Here is a 17752-nt window from a genome sequence, read left to right on the forward strand (position 1 = left end):
CCATCTCAGACAGACAGCCCATCTCAGACAGACAGTCCATCTCAGTTCACAATGCATGTAGATTTACTGTATCATCTCATCATGGGAACTTGTTTTCTTATGACAGGTTGGCCTACATGACCTCTCTTATCTCACCTCATTTGCTCACACTGTATATAGACTTGTTTATACTGTATTATTGACTGTATGTTTGTTTTACTCCATGTGTAACTCTGTGTCGTTGTATGTGTCGAACTGCTTTGCTTTATATTGGCCAGGTCGCAATTGTAAATGAGAACTTGTTCTCAACTAGCCTACCTGGTTAAATACAGGTGTTCTCAACTGGCCTACCTGGTTAAATAAAGGTGTTCTCAACTAGCCTACCTGGTTAAATAAAGGAAAATAAACATTTACTGCAGCATAGTGCTACAGTAACATACGAGACTGAATGGAGTCTCATTTACCATCATCCATCTGGGGGTCAGGGGTCACCTTGTTTTTTAATTGTAAATATATATATTTCTGTTTTATTTTATTGCAGCTGCAGAGTTTAAAAACAGGCTACCACTCGAATATCGTTGCTTTAAATCAGTCCACGCACGAGCTCTCTGTCACAGTCCTTCTCTCTCTCTCCATCAATTCCATTCAAATTGCATCCAAAATAAATCATCCTGTTCTAGATTGATATATAGCAGTTGAAAACTGCCATAAGAAATACAGACTACGGTTTACAACTGCACATGGGGACAAAGATTGTACTTTTGGTAGAAATGTCCTCTGGTCTGATGAAACAAAAATAGAACTGTTTGGCCATAATGACCATTGTTATGTTTGGAGGGAAAAGGGGGAGCCGAAGAACACCATCCCAACCGTGAAGCACGGGGGTTCCTTGCTGGAGGAGGGACTGGTGTACTTCACAAAATAGATGGCATCATGAGGCAGGACAATTATGTGGATATATTGAAGCAACATCTCAAAACATTAGTCAGGAAGTTAAAGCTTGGATGCAAATGGATGCAAATGGGTCTTCCAAATGAACAATGACCCCAAGCATACTTCCAAAGTTGTGGCAAAATGGCTTAAGGACAACAAAGTCAAGGTATTGGAGTGGCCATCGCAAAGCCCTGACCTCAATCCCATAGACAAGTTGTGGGCAGAACTGAAAAAGTGTGTGCGAGCAAGGAGGCCTACAAACCTGACTCAGTTACACCAGCTCTGTGAGGAGGAATGGTCCAAAATTCAACCAACTTATTGTGAGAAGCTTGTGGAAGGCTACCCAAAATGTTTGACCCAAGTTAAACAATTTAAAGGCAATGCTACCAAATACTAATTGAGTGTATGTAAACTTCTGACCCACTGGGAATGTGATGAAAGAAATAAAATCTGAAATAAATAAATTCTCTCTACCATTATTCGGACATTTCACATTCTTAAAATAAATTGGTGACCCTAACTGACCTAAGACAGGGAATCTTTATTAGGATGAAATGTCAGGAATTGTGAAAAACTGAGTTTAAATGTATTTGGCTAAGGTGTATGTAAACTTCCGACTTCAACTGTATGTTGATGTTGGGGTGGTGCTGATGATGATGAATATAGTGGCATTTCCTGATTAACAGGTTGCAATGTTAATAGACGTTTGATTAGACCCACTTATATCTGTATCATTTCAGTAGGCTTACATTAGTACAGTTGTTCTCTACTTCTGCTGTCTGTGTAGTGCTTCGTTATTATATTAAACCGATCAATGATCAATGGCTGTTTTGTTATGATTTGGAATCATCGTTATTTTTATTTTTTTAAGACAGGGAATTTTTACTACGATTAAATGTCAGGAATTGTGAAAAACTGTATTTGGCTAAAGTGTATGTAAACTTCTGACTTCAACTGTATATATATGTCCTAGCTTACCACTTTCAGGTAATATGTTCAATGCAGTATTAGCATTATAATTAATTAATTAATGATGGGTCATGCATAACAAGCTTCTAACTTATCCTCTGTCTCTTGCGGAATACCCAAAGCACCTGTGCTCCGCTGGCCTCTCCTAAAAAAACGTTCCTTAGCTCTTGGAGTCCCATGCAGTAAAATCTAGACTAGAATAGCTTGCTGGATATTATTATTTTTTTAGCATTTCTTATACCAATAGACTATTAGAAGAGGTAAGCAAGCTCTTTGTTGCTGAATGTTGAATACAGCAGCCAATAGAAATGATGAGTAGTTTGAAAGAAGAGTGAACCTGCGATGGCGGTAGGCTAATGGTAGTTATTTATTCAGACCCATAAATATTCAATCTTCGTGAAGAGAAGGGAAAGCCTTCTGCATCCAGCAGCCTGGATGTCATTAGATAAGGACAACGAAAGATAAGGACAACGAAAGATAAGGACAACGAAAGATAAGGACAACGAAAAGATAAGGACAACGAAAGATAAGGACAACGAAAAGATAAGGACAATGAAAGATAAGGACAACGAAAAGATAAGGACAACGAAAGATAAGGGCAACGAAAGATAAGGACAAGGAAAGATAAGGACAAGGAAAAGATAAGGACAACGAAAGATAAGGACAAGGAAAATATAAGGACAACGAAAGATAAGGACAAGGAAAAGATAAGGACAACGAAAAGATAAGGACAACGAAAAGATAAGGACAACGAAAGATAAGGACAACAAAAGATAAGGACAACGAAAAGATAAGGACAACGAAAGATAAGGACAATGAAAGATAAGGACAACGAAAAGATAAGGACAACGAAAGATAAGGACAACGAAAAGATAAGGACAACGAAAGATAAGGACAACGAAAGATAAGGACAACGAAAGATAAGGACAACGAAAAGATAAGGACAACGAAAAGATAAGGACAACGAAAGATAAGGACAACGAAAAGATAAGGACAATGAAAGATAAGGACAACGAAAGATAAGGACAACGAAAGATAAGGACAACGAAAGATAAGAACAACGAAAGATAAGGACAACGAAAGATAAGGACAACGAAAGATAAGGACAACGAAAAGATAAGGACAATGAAAGATAAGGACAACGAAAGATAAGGACAACGAAAGATAAGAACAACGAAAGATAAGGACAACGAAAGATAAGGACAACGAAAGATAAGGACAAGGAAACGTATTTCATGTAACTGTTGAAAGTGAGGAAGGAATGAAGCAACAATAGAGAAACAGGAAGTAGGTAATAACATCAGGGGAGGTATATACGTGTCAGCCTAGTAATTATACAAATAGAACCTATTATATTCAAAAATGTAAATCAAATTCGCTAGCCTATACTTGTGACTTTGTAGGCCGTATGTGCTGCACCAAAATCCCATGTTCTCTGCCTGATTTATCATGATTTGAACCAAGTGCATCATTCCAGTTATTATAACAGAATACAGTACAGTAATATAGTTCACACTCAAAACAATTAGCCTACTGGAGCTAGTTTCATTGATTTACCCAAGAGAGCATATAGCTAGCTACAGTATGTATTGGATAACAACACAATCATTTGGCTTTTTTTTGTTGCTTGGACTCATTAAATGTATTACATATATGTCTCATCAGGCTCAGGTAGCTTCAGGTTTGAATGTTCTATCAAAGCTCTAATCAAATCCAGATAGTGGCCTATTTACATGTTTTATAATGCTTTTTAAATTACACTTACAGTTTTGGCAGGAAATACCGAGTTACTCGGGAGAAAAGTGATTTATTCTCGGGATAGAATATTTGTAAAAAAAAAATACCCCCGGGAAAAAAAATATTAAACTCCAACTCCAACTCTTACCGCAGCATTGTTGTTATACCAACCTCTTGTTGCATCTATCTGATCACTGCAGACTGCAGACTGAACAGCAGCAAGGTGTTTGTGACTCAAATCTCCTATGATTTTACAGAGGCTTAGGTGTCACATTTAACAAACCAAACATTGAAATACCATTAAAGAAGTTAACAAAACACAAAACAGGTCCGTGCATCAATACCTGTTTACAGTGAAATACGGTGTACCGTCCAGACCTTTTGTCAGGTAGCTTGAAACACCATGCTAACTGCTTAGCAGTGGAGTCTGTGGTCTTAAAGGTGACACACACACACACACACACACACACACACACACACACACACACACACACACACACACACACTAAAAGATAAACGTAATGACTTACTGTCTGTGGTCTTAAAGGTAACAGACACACACACACACACACAAACACACACACACACACACACTAAAAGATAAACGTAATGACTTACTGTCTGTGGTCTTAAAGGTAACAGACACACACACACACACACACACACACACACACACACACACACACTAAGAGATAAACGTAATGACTTACTGTCTGTGGCTGTGTGGGTGGCTGGTGGGATTTCCCAAGGTGGAACTATTAAGTCTCTCTGTCCTCTCTTTCTCCATCCTGTTTAATCTCTCCTTCTCCATCTCCACGAAACTGGTCCCTGTTCCGGTCGAGATGGTCCGGGTCAGCGGGGTGTGGGGGGTTCGTTTAGGGGTCTGGGGGGTGCGGGGGGTCTGGGTGGTGACGGGGGTTTGTTTTGGGGTTTGGGGTGTACGGTGGGGGGTCTTGGGGGTTCGAGGGGTGTGTTTATCCCATACAGGTACCGGGGGTGCGGAGGCCGGTATGGCTGTAGTGTTGGTACTGGTACTATAAAAGGACTGGGTCTGAACCGGGCGAACTGGTACGGAGGGTATGGCTGTAGTGTTGGTTCTGGTACTACTAAAGGACTTGGTCTGAACCGGGCGAACTGGTACGGAGGGTATGGCGGTGTGGCTAGTTTTGTTGGCAGGTGGTGGCGGGGGGCCAGGTGGTGGTGGGGGTTCAGGGGGTAAAGGTCGTTGACGGTCCAGGCGTAGATCTTTATTCTCCTGGGCCAGGCGGTCTAACTGGACCTCTAGCTCATCGATACGGTGCCTCTGGGTGTCCAGGAGCTTCTGCTGGCTCTCTATGATGTTGTTGAGCTCCAGGAGGTACTCCACGGCCCGGTTAGTGCTCTCTGGGCTGCCCTGGCTGTGACCCTGACTAGCCTCCATGCTGCTGGTCTGGTCCTGGTCTCAGTATCCTCACAGGTGATACGCTAACAAGCTAACAAAGGGACCAGTCCTGAGCTGTGATAGGCTAACAAGCTAACAAAGGGACCAGTCCTGAGCTGTGATACGCTAACAAGCTAACAAAGGGACCAGTCCTGAGCTGTGATAGGCTAACAAGCTAACAAAGGGACCAGTCCTGAGTTGTGATAGGCTAACTTGCTAACAAAGGGACCAGACCTGGTTGTGATAGGCTAACTGGCTATTGAAGGGACAAGTCCTGAGCTGTGATAGGCTAACTGCTATGCCCTCCCCCCCACCAGAAGGAAGTGGGGGGGAGAGGGGCGACTTTAAAAAGGTCCCTCTAGAGGATCAAGATGTTATAGTTCCTGGTTTTGCCCTGCCAGAGACGTCGGTTGGCGCCTCCAACATCCGGTTGGTCCAATCAGGTCAGGTGATCTTGAAGGGGTCTGAACCCATCTTCTGAAATCATATAACACAATGTCACCAAGTCAAATAGTTGTCCTATAATAGTCTGTTATTTCCAACGAAGAAGAAGAACAGAGGCCCTTATCAAAAAGGACAGACAGGAAGACCATGTTCCGTGGAAGAAAAGTAAAGGGGTCCAACTCTTTCACTTGGTCATCCCTGGTCCCCTTTGAATACGTCTTGAATAGGATCATCTTTGAATCTACATCTATTCAAAAGAAGAAGGGGAAAATGAGCATGACAGTTTTGTCTGTTCTGTCACTGATCAGCAGATAGATGAGGATTTCTCTGTCTATCTTCTATGGGAGATCCTTGAGTACATGCTCATATTATTTATTATACGACAGTTCATCTCACAAACAACAGGTCAACTAGGCTCCTTTGTTGTTGTTTCGTTTTTTTTGTAATCTGTTGAGTCATTCCTGTAGGGGATCCAGGAGATCTCCCTTCTCTGTGTTACCCATTCCAAGGAAGGAGTGTCTACTCTGGGTGAATGTGTTCTCATAGCAGGTAGGAAGGAGTGTCTACTCTGGGTGAATGTGTTCTCATAGCAGGTAGGAAGGAGTGTCTACTCTGGGTGAATGTGTTCTAATAGCAGGTAGGAGTGTCTACTCTGGGTGAATGTGTTCTCATAGCAGGTAGGAGTGTCTACTCTGGGTGAATGTGTTCTAATAGCAGGTAGGAAGGAGTGTCTACTCTGGGTTAATGTGTTCTAATAGCAGGTAGGAAGGAGTGTCTACTCTGGGTGAATGTGTTCTAATAGCAGGTGGGAGTGTCTACTCTGGGTGAATGTGTTCTAATAGCAGGTAGGAGTGTCTACTCTGGGTGAATGTGTTCTCATAGCAGGTAGGAAGGAGTGTCTACTCTGGGTGAATGTGTTCTCATAGCAGGTAGGAAGGAGTGTCTACTCTGGGTGAATGTGTTCTAATAGCAGGTAGGAGTGTCTACTCTGGGTGAATGTGTTCTCATAGCAGGTAGGAGTGTCTACTCTGGGTGAATGTGTTCTAATAGCAGGTAGGAAGGAGTGTCTACTCTGGGTTAATGTGTTCTAATAGCAGGTAGGAAGGAGTGTCTACTCTGGGTGAATGTGTTCTAATAGCAGGTAGGAAGGAGTGTCTACTCTGGGTGAATGTGTTCTAATAGCAGGTGGGAGTGTCTACTCTGGGTGAATGTGTTCTCATAGCAGGTAGGAAGGAGTGTCTACTCTGGGTGAATGTGTTCTCATAGCAGGTAGGAAGGAGTGTCTACTCTGGGTGAATGTGTTCTAATAGCAGGTAGGAGTGTCTACTCTGGGTGAATGTGTTCTAATAGCAGGTAGGAAGGAGTGTCTACTCTGGGTGAATGTGTTCTAATAGCAGGTAGGAACGAGTGTCTACTCTGGGTGAATGTGTTCTAATAGCAGGTAGGAGTGTCTACTCTGGGTGAATATGTTCTAATAGCAGGTGGGAGTGTCTACTCTGGGTGAATGTGTTCTAATAGCAGGTGGGAGTGTCTACTCTGGGTGAATGTGTTCTAATAGCAGGTAGGAAGGAGTGTCTACTCTGGGTGAATGTGTTCTAATAGCAGGTAGGAACGAGTGTCTACTCTGGGTGAATGTGTTCTCATAGCAGGTGGGAGTGTCTACTCTGGGTGAATGTGTTCTAATAGCAGGTGGGAGTGTCTACTCTGGGTGAATGTGTTCTAATAGCAGGTGGGAGTGTCTACTCTGGGTGAATGTGTTCTAATAGCAGGTAGGAGTGTCTACTCTGGGTGAATGTGTTCTAATAGCAGGTGGGAGTGTCTACTCTGGGTGAATGTGTTCTAATAGCAGGTGGGAGTGTCTACTCTGGGTGAATGTGTTCTCATAGCAGGTGGGAGTGTCTACTCTGGGTGAATGTGTTCTAATAGCAGGTAGGAGTGTCTACTCTGGGTGAATGTGTTCTAATAGCAGGTGGGAGTGTCTACTCTGGGTGAATGTGTTCTAATAGCAGGTAGGAGTGTCTACTCTGGATGAATGTGTTCTAATAGCAGGTAGGAGTGTCTACTCTGGGTGAATGTGTTCTAATAGCAGGTAGGAGTGTCTACTCTGGGTGAATGTGTTCTAATAGCAGGTAGGAGTGTCTACTCTGGGTGAATGTGTTCTAATAGCAGGTAGGAGTGTCTACTCTGGGTGAATGTGTTCTAATAGCAGGTGGGAGTGTCTACTCTGGGTGAATGTGTTCTCATAGCAGGTAGGAAGGAGTGTCTACTCTGGGTGAATGTGTTCTAATAGCAGGTGGGAGTGTCTACTCTGGGTGAATGTGTTCTCATAGCAGGTGGGAGTGTCTACTCTGGGTGAATGTGTTCTAATAGCAGGTAGGAGTGTCTACTCTGGGTGAATGTGTTCTAATAGCAGGTGGGAGTGTCTACTCTGGGTGAATGTGTTCTAATAGCAGGTAGGAGTGTCTACTCTGGGTGAATGTGTTCTAATAGCAGGTAGGAGTGTCTACTCTGGGTGAATGTGTTCTAATAGCAGGTAGGAGTGTCTACTCTGGGTGAATGTGTTCTAATAGCAGGTGGGAGTGTCTACTCTGGATGAATGTGTTCTAATAGCAGGTAGGAGTGTCTACTCTGGGTGAATGTGTTCTAATAGCAGGTGGGAGTGTCTACTCTGGATGAATGTGTTCTAATAGCAGGTAGGAGTGTCTACTCTGGGTGAATGTGTTCTAATAGCAGGTAGGAGTGTCTACTCTGGGTGAATGTGTTCTAATAGCAGGTAGGAGTGTCTACTCTGGGTGAATGTGTTCTAATAGCAGGTAGGAGTGTCTACTCTGGGTGGAGCTCTAATAGCAGGTAGGAGTGTCTAGTCTGGGTGAATGTGTGGAGCTCTAAATTCTGTTCTACCTTTGTCTCCCTCTGTTTCTCTCTCTCTCGCTCACTCTTGTCTCTCCTTCTGTCTCTCCCTCTCTCTGTCTCTCCCTCTCTCTGTCTCTTCCTCTCTCTATTGTCTCTCCCTAGAACAGTAAAAATCCTTTAATATTCAGAATCTAACTGTCCACATCACCATTAGCCAGGAGCCACATCACCATTAGCCAGGACCCACATCACCTAGCCAGCAGCCTCCACTACTCTGGAGCAGCCTTCTCACTGTGGCAAATGGTTGACTACACAATACGAGTTACTCAATAGCTACACTACCAAGTTATCTCCCTGTAGTTTTCGTGACCATTTCATTCAATTTACTCTACAAGGATCGAGGCACATCTCAACTCACACTCCAACCAAGTCACCCCCCCCCCCCCCCCCCCCCTCCCCTCGCTTCTTTTCCCTCCCTCCCACTCTCTCTCTCGGTCTCTTTCTCTCACACACACACACACACACTCTCTGCAAACCTATTCACCTGGTCCCTCTGTGTGTCTATCAGCCTATTTAAACTATATCACTAAGGATTGTCAGTATGCTAATCTTTGACTATTCACAGGTTAGACTTCCTGAAGACCTTTCCTCACGCCTTGTCAGAACATTCCATCAGCATCTTGAGGAAGAGATACCTATTCATGTGCTCCTTGTTCTTCTCCGTGGCAACAAGGATCCTGTGTCTCTCTTGTCCATGTCCATTCAGTAGAATGCAGCATTCTTTGTCCAATGCTGTAGAAGAGAAAAAATAAACGTCTTCGACAGTTCTTCTTGCTTGTGCTGCAGGGGTGAAGAAGGAGAAGGAGAAGAAGAAGAAGAAGGAGAAGAAAATGAAGAAAATGAAGAAGAAGACGTGAGGAAATAATTATTGATCCTCTCTCTCTCCATATGATCGAATAACCCCCAATTTGTCATAAGTGTGGAGTTCCAATCCGTTTAACAAGAGAGAGAAAAAAATATGACAAATCTTCTAGTGAGGAAACCCGCTGCTTAATGTTGTAGTGCTTTTCTCCAGCCGGTAGAGTGCAAGGTGGCCTGTTCTGGTGCACCGGCGACGACACCGATCCAGTCCCCAGCACAGTACTATATCCCGTTATTCCGTTAGCTCTGAGGCGCGCAGGCTGCTGTAGTGTCGACAGGCGGCATGGAACAGCTCGGGGCTCTGAACACACACCGACAGACACCGTTACGCGACGGCGATAAAACCAACCAATACAATCATCCCGGGCACTAATGTCTCCACAGCCCAACGGATGTACACACTAATACGTCACGATTAAATGTAAAGCCTATAGCTTTACTTGGTTATAGTGTAGAAGTAAAGTATTTAATTGATGGCATTTGGCAATAGTGCCTAGTGTCTCGCCTCGCTCGCAGCAAATGTGACCAGCTCATTAATTAGGAGCACGCGAATTTTTGTCTTCAAGACAGATTTTAAACATTTCAGAAATTAGCCTAAAAAGGTACGGTGTTGCATATATTTCCCCTTACATCTGGTAGTGGTGTAGTTCATTGCAGTCTTAATATTTCCTGAAGATAGAATAGCCTAAGTCCAGATCTGTCACGGCGTGGTTCTGATGCTGGCAGAACGTGCGGGAGGGTGATTAGTTGGTCCATCCCCCGCGGTCCCCGTTCAGCATCCCAGATCCACTGCACCTGCCGCCCCCCTCCGCCATTCTGAAGCACCGCAGTGGCCAATACACACTGCAGCTCCTCGCAGCTCTTCTCACTGGCTTTTCCCAAATGCCGTCACAATTCTTCCAGCTAGAGAAGGAGAAGGAGGTGGAGGAGGAGGCGGGGTTGCATGTGGTGTCTCGGCTTATTCCAGTGAGTCAGAGGAGATATATATTGTTTCTTTCTCTCCAAACTCTCTGACGTTGGAGCGAACATATAGTGATGACTGCGGAAACAAAGCTGCGGTCCTGCAGTTGACCATTTTGGACCGAAGAGAGACGTGCGTTCTGAAGAGCGAGACGTCCGCAATTAGAGCTGTAATGGATAGTGGCCAACGATGTGTATAAACCCTGGATTTCTGGTGATATGTATTGGCCATTGAGAGGCCTTGGAGCCACTGGTCGGCCGTATTGGTATTCCCCAGTTGGAGCAGTTCTCGAATGAATACAGTTCTACAGTTTTTCAATTAAATGTTTCAAGGCAAATGTTACATGTATTTAAGTAGCCTATTTTGTGTTGTTGTTGTTGTAGTGGGGACAGTGACATGACTCTCTAAAAACGATACTTGTAATCACAGCAAGCATGTTTTAAACAAAACATATTTATAAGTTGAATTAACTTAATATAATTAACGTTTGCATTAAGGTATCTGTAATAGAATAAACCTGTCACAAACAAAATGTATACATTTAATAAATTCATTTATATTATCTTTCAACATATTTTACAACTGAAGTACCAAGATGGCTGCACGATGGATTCAATACAGCGCCCCCTGTCTGTCATCAAGGGTTAATATACATGGTTGATACAGCCTCTCTCTCTCTCTCTCTCTCTCTCTCATGCTCTCTCTCTCACGCTCTCTCTCTCTCTCTCACGCTCTCTCTCTCTTTCTCTCTTTCTCTCTTTCTCTCACACTCTCACTCTCCCTCACACACTCACTCCCTCACGCACTCTCTCTCTCTCCCTATCTCTCTCTCTCCCTCTCTCTCTATTTCTCTCTCGCTCAAAGCTCAACATACATGTGTGGTGCATTGACACTCTTTTCAATCACATATACAGTTGAAGTCGGGAAGTTTACATACACTTAGGTTGGAGTCATTAAAACTCGTTTTTCAACCACTCCACACATTTCTGAAGGTACCATGCTCATCTGTACAAACAATAGTACGCAAGTATAAACACCATGGGATCACGCAGCCGTCATACCGCTCAGGATGCAACTGCACATGGGGACAAAGATTGTACTTTTTGGAGAAATGTCCTCTGGTCTGATGAAACAAAAATTTAACTATTTGGCCATAATGACCATTGTTATGTTTGAAGGAAAAAGGGAGAGGCTTGCAAGCCGAAGAACACCATCCCAAACTTGAAGAACAGGGGTGGCAGCATCATTTTTGTGGGGGTGCTTTTCTGCAGGAGGGATTGGTGCACTTCACAAAATAGATGGCATCATGAGGGTGGAAAATTATGTGGATATATTGAAGCAACATCTCAAGACATCAGACAGGAAGTTAAAGCTTGGTCACAAATGGGTCTTCCAAATGGACAATGACCCCAAGCACACTTCCAAAGTTGTGGCAAAATGGCTTAAGGACAACAAAGTCGAGGTATTGGAGAGGCCATCACAAAGCCCTGACCTCAATCTTATAGAAATTGTGTGGGCAGAACTGAAAAAGCGTGTGCGAGCAAGGAGGCCTACAAACCTGACTCGGTTTCACCAGCTCTGTCAGGAGGAATGGGCCAAAATTCACCCAACTTATTGTGAGAAGCTTGTGGAAGGCCAAAATGTTTGACCCAAGTTAAACAATTTAAAGGCAATGCTAACAAATACTAATTGAGTGTATGTAAACTTCTGACCCACTGGGAATATGATGAAAAAAATAAAAGCTGAAATAAATCATTCTCTCTGCTATTATTCTGACATTTCACGTTCTTAAAATAAAGTGGTGATCCTAACTGACCTAAGACAGGGAATTTTTACTAGGATGAAATGTCAGGAATTGTGAAAAACTGAGTTGAATTGCATTTGGCTAAGGTGTATGTAAACTTCCAACTTCAAATCAAATTTATTTATAAAGCCCTTCTTACATCAGCTGATATCTCAAAGTGCTGTACAGAAACCCAGCCTAAAACACCCAAACAGCAAGCAATGCAGGTGTAGAAGCACGGTGGCTAGGAAAAACTCCCTAGAAAGGCCAGGACCTAGGAAGAAACCTAGAGAGGAACCAGGCTATGAGGGGTGGCCAGTCCTCTTCTGGCTGTGCCGGGTGGAGATTAGAAACCTAGAGAGGAACCAGGCTATGAGGGGTGGCCAGTCCTCTTCTGGCTGTGCCGGGTGGAGATTAGAAACCTACAGAGGAACCAGGCTATGAGGGGTGGCCAGTCCTCTTCTGGCTGTGCCGGGTGGAGATTAGAAACCTAGAGAGGAACCAGGCTATGAGGGGTGGCCAGTCCTCTTCTGGCTGTGCCGGGTGGAGATTAGAAACCTAGAGAGGAACCTGGCTATGAGGGGTGGTATGATATTGTACGTATATCAACTGTATATGTGTGTGCTAACATGCTAGCCCTTTTGTTCTTCTCTCTCTCTCTCTCTCTCTCTCTCCTCCGCCCCCCTTTATCTCACTCTCCATCTCCCTGGGTGCCTCCTACATGTGCCCTCAGCCTACTCCTCTCTCTGCCTGCACCCTCCATCCCTCCACCCATGCAGCAGGTTTATCTGATATAAATGGATGGAGGGATGAGGTGAAGCCAGAGAGAGACAGAGAGAGAGAGAGACAATTAGTAACGCTTAACAATGTATCTCTTACATACATAATTACATATACACATATCCATAGGAGTGAGGATGATGAGGATGCTGGAAAGAATTTGTCTGTTTGTTTGTATACACTCAAAAGATTACAGGTTTTTTTTCAATCACTTTGGCACATATTTCAGATTCAAAACTCTAAGTAACAAACTATAAAATCTCACAACTCTGGACGTGATTTGCTCTTATTGCTCTTATTGTGCAACTGTGAGTGGCAAAGTCATTCCAGTTTATTCAATCTGTTGTGCAGTGACGCGTATTCATGGGTGCCAAGGTAAGCAAGGCGTCCCCAAAAAAATGGACCAAGATTTTTTTTTTTTTTTTTTTTAAACAATAGTTTATCTTTCGTCTCTCTGTGTTTCATACTTTTCCTTCGGTTCACAAGAGGCTGAATGTATCTCACAGGTAGAAAGCATCAGAGCGAGGGAAACAGCGCCCCTCTCTGTCTCTATGTGATGCTGTCTGGTCAAAACAAGAATGACATTATATAACGTCCTCTTCACAGACGAATCAACCGTGACCCAATTTGCTACAGAAAAAAAAGGGAAGAAGATCAAGAAAATTAACGAAAGCATAAAGATGTCGACGAAGAAATGTTGTTTTTGTTTTAGAATTGTAACACTTCAAGAGTACTTAAGCGTTGAATACATTGCAAGTTGAGGGGTTTTCACAACAGTAGCCGGGCTATAAAAAGTCTATTGTCCTGTTAATAGGAACATTCATTATTGTAACCAGAATGTCACACATCATTTGTATCTATCTACCTTTCCAATTACTTTTAGAGTTTGGGATTTACAAATGTACGCTTTTCTTTTTTAGTTACATTGTTTTAGTTTGAACGGGCTGTAACGGGCTGTAACGGGCTATAACGGACTGTAACGGGCTGTAACGGGCTATAACGGGCTGCAACGGGCTGTAACGGGCTGTAACGGGCTGTAATGGGCTGCAACGGGCTATAACGGACTGTAACGGACTGTAACGGGCTGCAACGGGCTGTAACGGGCTGTAACGGGCTGCAACGGGCTGCAACGGGCTGTAACGGGCTGTAACGGGCTGCAACGGGCTGTAACGGGCTGTAATGGGCTGTAACGGACTGTAACGGACTGTAACGGACTGTAACGGGCTGCAACGGGCTGTAACGGGCTGTAACGGGCTGCAACGGGCTGTAACGGGCTGTAACGGGCTGTAACGGACTGTAACGGGCTGTAACGTGCTGTAACGGGCTGTAATGGGCTGTAACGTTCGTCGTCCTCGTCTGAGGAGGAGTAGGAGAGATCGGACCAACGTGCAGCGTGGTACGTGTCCATGTTAATTTATTCAACAGAACACAAAAACAAAATAACAATGGAGTATGAACCGAAACAGTCCTGAAAGGTGACAGACAAACTAAACAGAAAACAGTCACCCACAAAACACAGGTGGGAAAAGGCTACCTAAGTATGATTCTCAATCAGAGACAACGAACGACACCTGCCTCTGATTGAGAACCACACCAGGCCAAACACATAAACACAGGTGGGAAAAGGCTACCTAAGTATGATTCTCAATCAGAGACAACAAACAACACCTGCCTCTGATTGAGATCCATACCAGGCCAGACACATAAACACAACCTAGAAAAACGAACATAGACTGCCCACCCCAACTCACGCCCTGACCATACTAACACAAAGACAAACTAAAGGATCTAGGGTCAGAACGTGACACGTTCAGACTTTTTTTCCTTTAAATAATTGTTTTATGTAGGATGCTACATTTTTGATCTGTTGCAATTGTAAACAGGCCTAATGAAATAAATCCTACTTCTATTAGGCTGTTAAGCCTCATAGCCTATCTCAGCCAGTTAAGTTATTTTAAATAGGTCTAGGCTCCAAATAAATAGACTCCAATTAAGCCCTCTTGTTGTCAAATTAAAATGAAGATTTTTTGTTGAAATGAATTGCTCGACTGGTGTAGGTTTTCTCCAAGTGTACAAACATTTGGGTGTGTGGGTTGATGATAAGCTGAGCATCACTGTGCATGTAGAGAACTTGATAAGGAAGCTCAAGCTGAAAATAGGATTTTATTACCTGCATAAGGCTGGTTTTTCTCTGGAGGCCAGAAAGGAGCTGGTACGATGTACATTACTGTCGGTTTTAGATTGTAGTGATGTTATATACATGCAGGCCTCAGCCACGAACCTGAGAGTACTTGATTCAGTGTATCATGCAGCCCTCAGGTTCATTACAAATCAGAAACGTCTAACACATCATTGTGATCTCTACAGCGCTGTTGGCTGGTCGTCATTGACCTTGCGTAGGCTTAAACACTGGTATACACTGATTTATTAGTCCATATTGGGTAAAATGCCATTTTATCTCTGTTCTTTGTTAATCAGGTCGGTAAATAAATATCAATTACGGTCCCATTCTCCTTTGCTTCGAACAGAACCAAAAACTAGAACAGGTCATGGTAGAAATAGTTTTAGTTACTCAGCTCCGTGGTCCTGGAATTCTCTCCTGAACATTTTAAATTTGTGATGATCTAGTTTCGTTGGTGGAGTTTAAACACTTGATCGATGTATATATCCCAGAAGAGTGTAATTGTCTTTAGGACAGCTGTTTTTAGTCAAGACTTTTGTGTTTTTATCGTAATTTTTTTGTTGTTGTACTGTATATGTGTTTATAGTTTTGTTAACTGTTGTGTTAGTGTATGTAAGTTGTTTTGTCTGAATCCAAAATTTTGTCTGAATCCAATCCAAAATTACATCTAGAATTGGCTTCCTATTTTGCAACAAAGCATCCTTCACTTGTGCTGCCAAGCATACCCTCGTAAAACTGACTATACTACCGATTCTCAACTTCGGCGATGTCATTTACAAAATAGCCTCCAACACTCTACTCACCAAACTGGAGTCTATCACAGTGCCATCTGTTTTGTTACCAAAGCCCCGTATACCACCCACCATTGCGACATGTATGCTCTCGTTGGTTGGCCCTCGCTTCATATTCATCGCCAAACCCACTAGCTCCAGGTCATCTATAAGTCTTTGCTAGGTAAAGCCCCGCCTTGTCTCAGCTCACTGGTCACCATAGCAACACCCACCCGTAGCACGCGCTCCAGCAGGTATATCTCACTGGTCATCCCCAAAGCCAACACTTCCTTTGGCCACCTTTCCTTCCAATTCTCTGCTGCCAATGACTGGAACGAACTGCAAAAATCACTGAAGCTGGAGTCTTATATCTCCCTCACTAACTTTAAGCATCAGCTGTCAGAGCAGCTTACCGATTATTGCACCTGTACATAGCCCATATGTAAATAGCCCACCCAACTACCTCATCCCCATATTGTTAGGTATTTACCTTGCTCCTTTGCACCCCAGTATCTCTACTTGCGCGTTCATCTTCTGCACATCTATCACTCCAGTGTTGAATTGCTAAATTGTAAATATTTCACCACTATGGCCTATTTATTGCCTTACCTCATAATCCTACTACATTTGCACACACTGTTTATAGATTTGTTCTATTGTGTTATTGACTGTATGTTTTGTTTATTCCATGTGTAACTCTGTGTTGTTGTTTGTGTCACACTGCTCTCCTTTATCTTGGTCACAGTTGTAAATGAGAACTTGTTCTCAACTGGCCTACCTGGTTAAATAAAGGTGAAATATATATACATATATATATATATATATATATATATATTTATTTATTTATTTATTTATTTTCTTCCGAACATTAACCGTGTGTAGGTAGATACGTGTGTGTGTAGGTAGATGCGTGTGTAGGTAGATACGTGTGTAGGTAGACACGTGTGTAGGTAGATACGTGTGTAGGTAGATACGAGTGTAGGTAGATGCGTGTGTAGGTAGATGCGTGTGTAGGTAGATGCGTGTGTAGGTAGATACGTGTGTAGGTAGATACGTGTGTAGGTAGATGCGTGTGTAGGTAGATGCGTGTGTAGGTAGATACGTGTGTAGGTAGATACGTGTGTAGGTAGATGCGTGTGTAGGTAGATACGTGTGTAGGTAGATACGTGTGTGTGTAGGTAGATACGTGTGTAGGTAGATACGTGTGTAGGTAGAAACGTGTGTAGGTAGATACGTGTGTAGGTAGATACGTGTGTGTAGGTAGATACGTGTGTGTGTAGGTAGATACGTGTGTGTGTAGGTAGATACGTGTGTGTGTAGGTAGATACGTGTGTATGTAGGTAGATACGTGTGTGTGTAGGTAGATGCGTGTGTAGGTAGATACGTGTGTAGGTAGATACGTGTGTAGGTAGATACGTGTGTGTGTGTAGGTAGATACGTGTGTAGGTAGATACGTGTGTGTGTAGGTAGATACGTGTGTGTGTAGGTAGATACGTGTGTGTGTAGGTAGATACGTGTGTGTGTAGGTAGATGCGTGTGTAGGTAGATACGTGTGTAGGTAGATGTGTGTGTAGGTAGATACGTGTGTAGGTAGATGTGTGTGTAGGTAGATACGTGTGTGTGTGTGTAGGTAGATACGTGTGTAGGTAGATGCGTGTGTAGGTAGATACGTGTGTAGGTAGATGCGTGTGTAGGTAGATGCGTGTGTAGGTAGATACGTGTGTAGGTAGATACGTGTGTAGGTAGATGCGTGTGTAGGTAGATGCGTGTGTAGGTAGATACGTGTGTAGGTAGATACGTGTGTAGGTAGATGCGTGTGTAGGTAGATACGTGTGTAGGTAGATACGTGTGTGTGTAGGTAGATACGTGTGTAGGTAGATACGTGTGTAGGTAGAAACGTGTGTAGGTAGATACGTGTGTAGGTAGATACGTGTGTGTAGGTAGATACGTGTGTGTGTAGGTAGATACGTGTGTGTGTAGGTAGATACGTGTGTGTGTAGGTAGATACGTGTGTATGTAG

General features: G+C 43.3%; 1 protein-coding gene across 9 annotated transcripts in view; it reads right to left on the reverse strand.

The window, feature by feature from the left end:
• Positions 1–10427, reverse strand: part of LOC110531287 (putative uncharacterized protein DDB_G0290521) — a 117925-nt gene extending 107498 nt beyond the window's left edge. For 8 of the 9 annotated variants that reach the window (XM_036989051.1, XM_036989048.1, XM_036989050.1 and 5 more), the window contains exons 1-2: positions 9031–10427; positions 4329–5729 (exon numbers count right to left, since the gene is read on the reverse strand). In XM_036989051.1, the coding sequence (XP_036844946.1) occupies positions 4329–5038 (710 nt within the window). In that variant the 5' untranslated portion in view covers positions 5039–5729; positions 9031–10427. The remainder of the gene's footprint in view (positions 1–4328; positions 5730–9030) is intronic. The other variant, XM_036989045.1, reaches the window with a different exon arrangement.
• Between the last annotated feature and the right edge of the window lie 7325 nt (positions 10428–17752).

Source organism: Oncorhynchus mykiss, chromosome 9, assembly GCF_013265735.2.
Source record: "Oncorhynchus mykiss isolate Arlee chromosome 9, USDA_OmykA_1.1, whole genome shotgun sequence".
Lineage (NCBI taxonomy): Eukaryota > Metazoa > Chordata > Actinopteri > Salmoniformes > Salmonidae > Oncorhynchus > Oncorhynchus mykiss.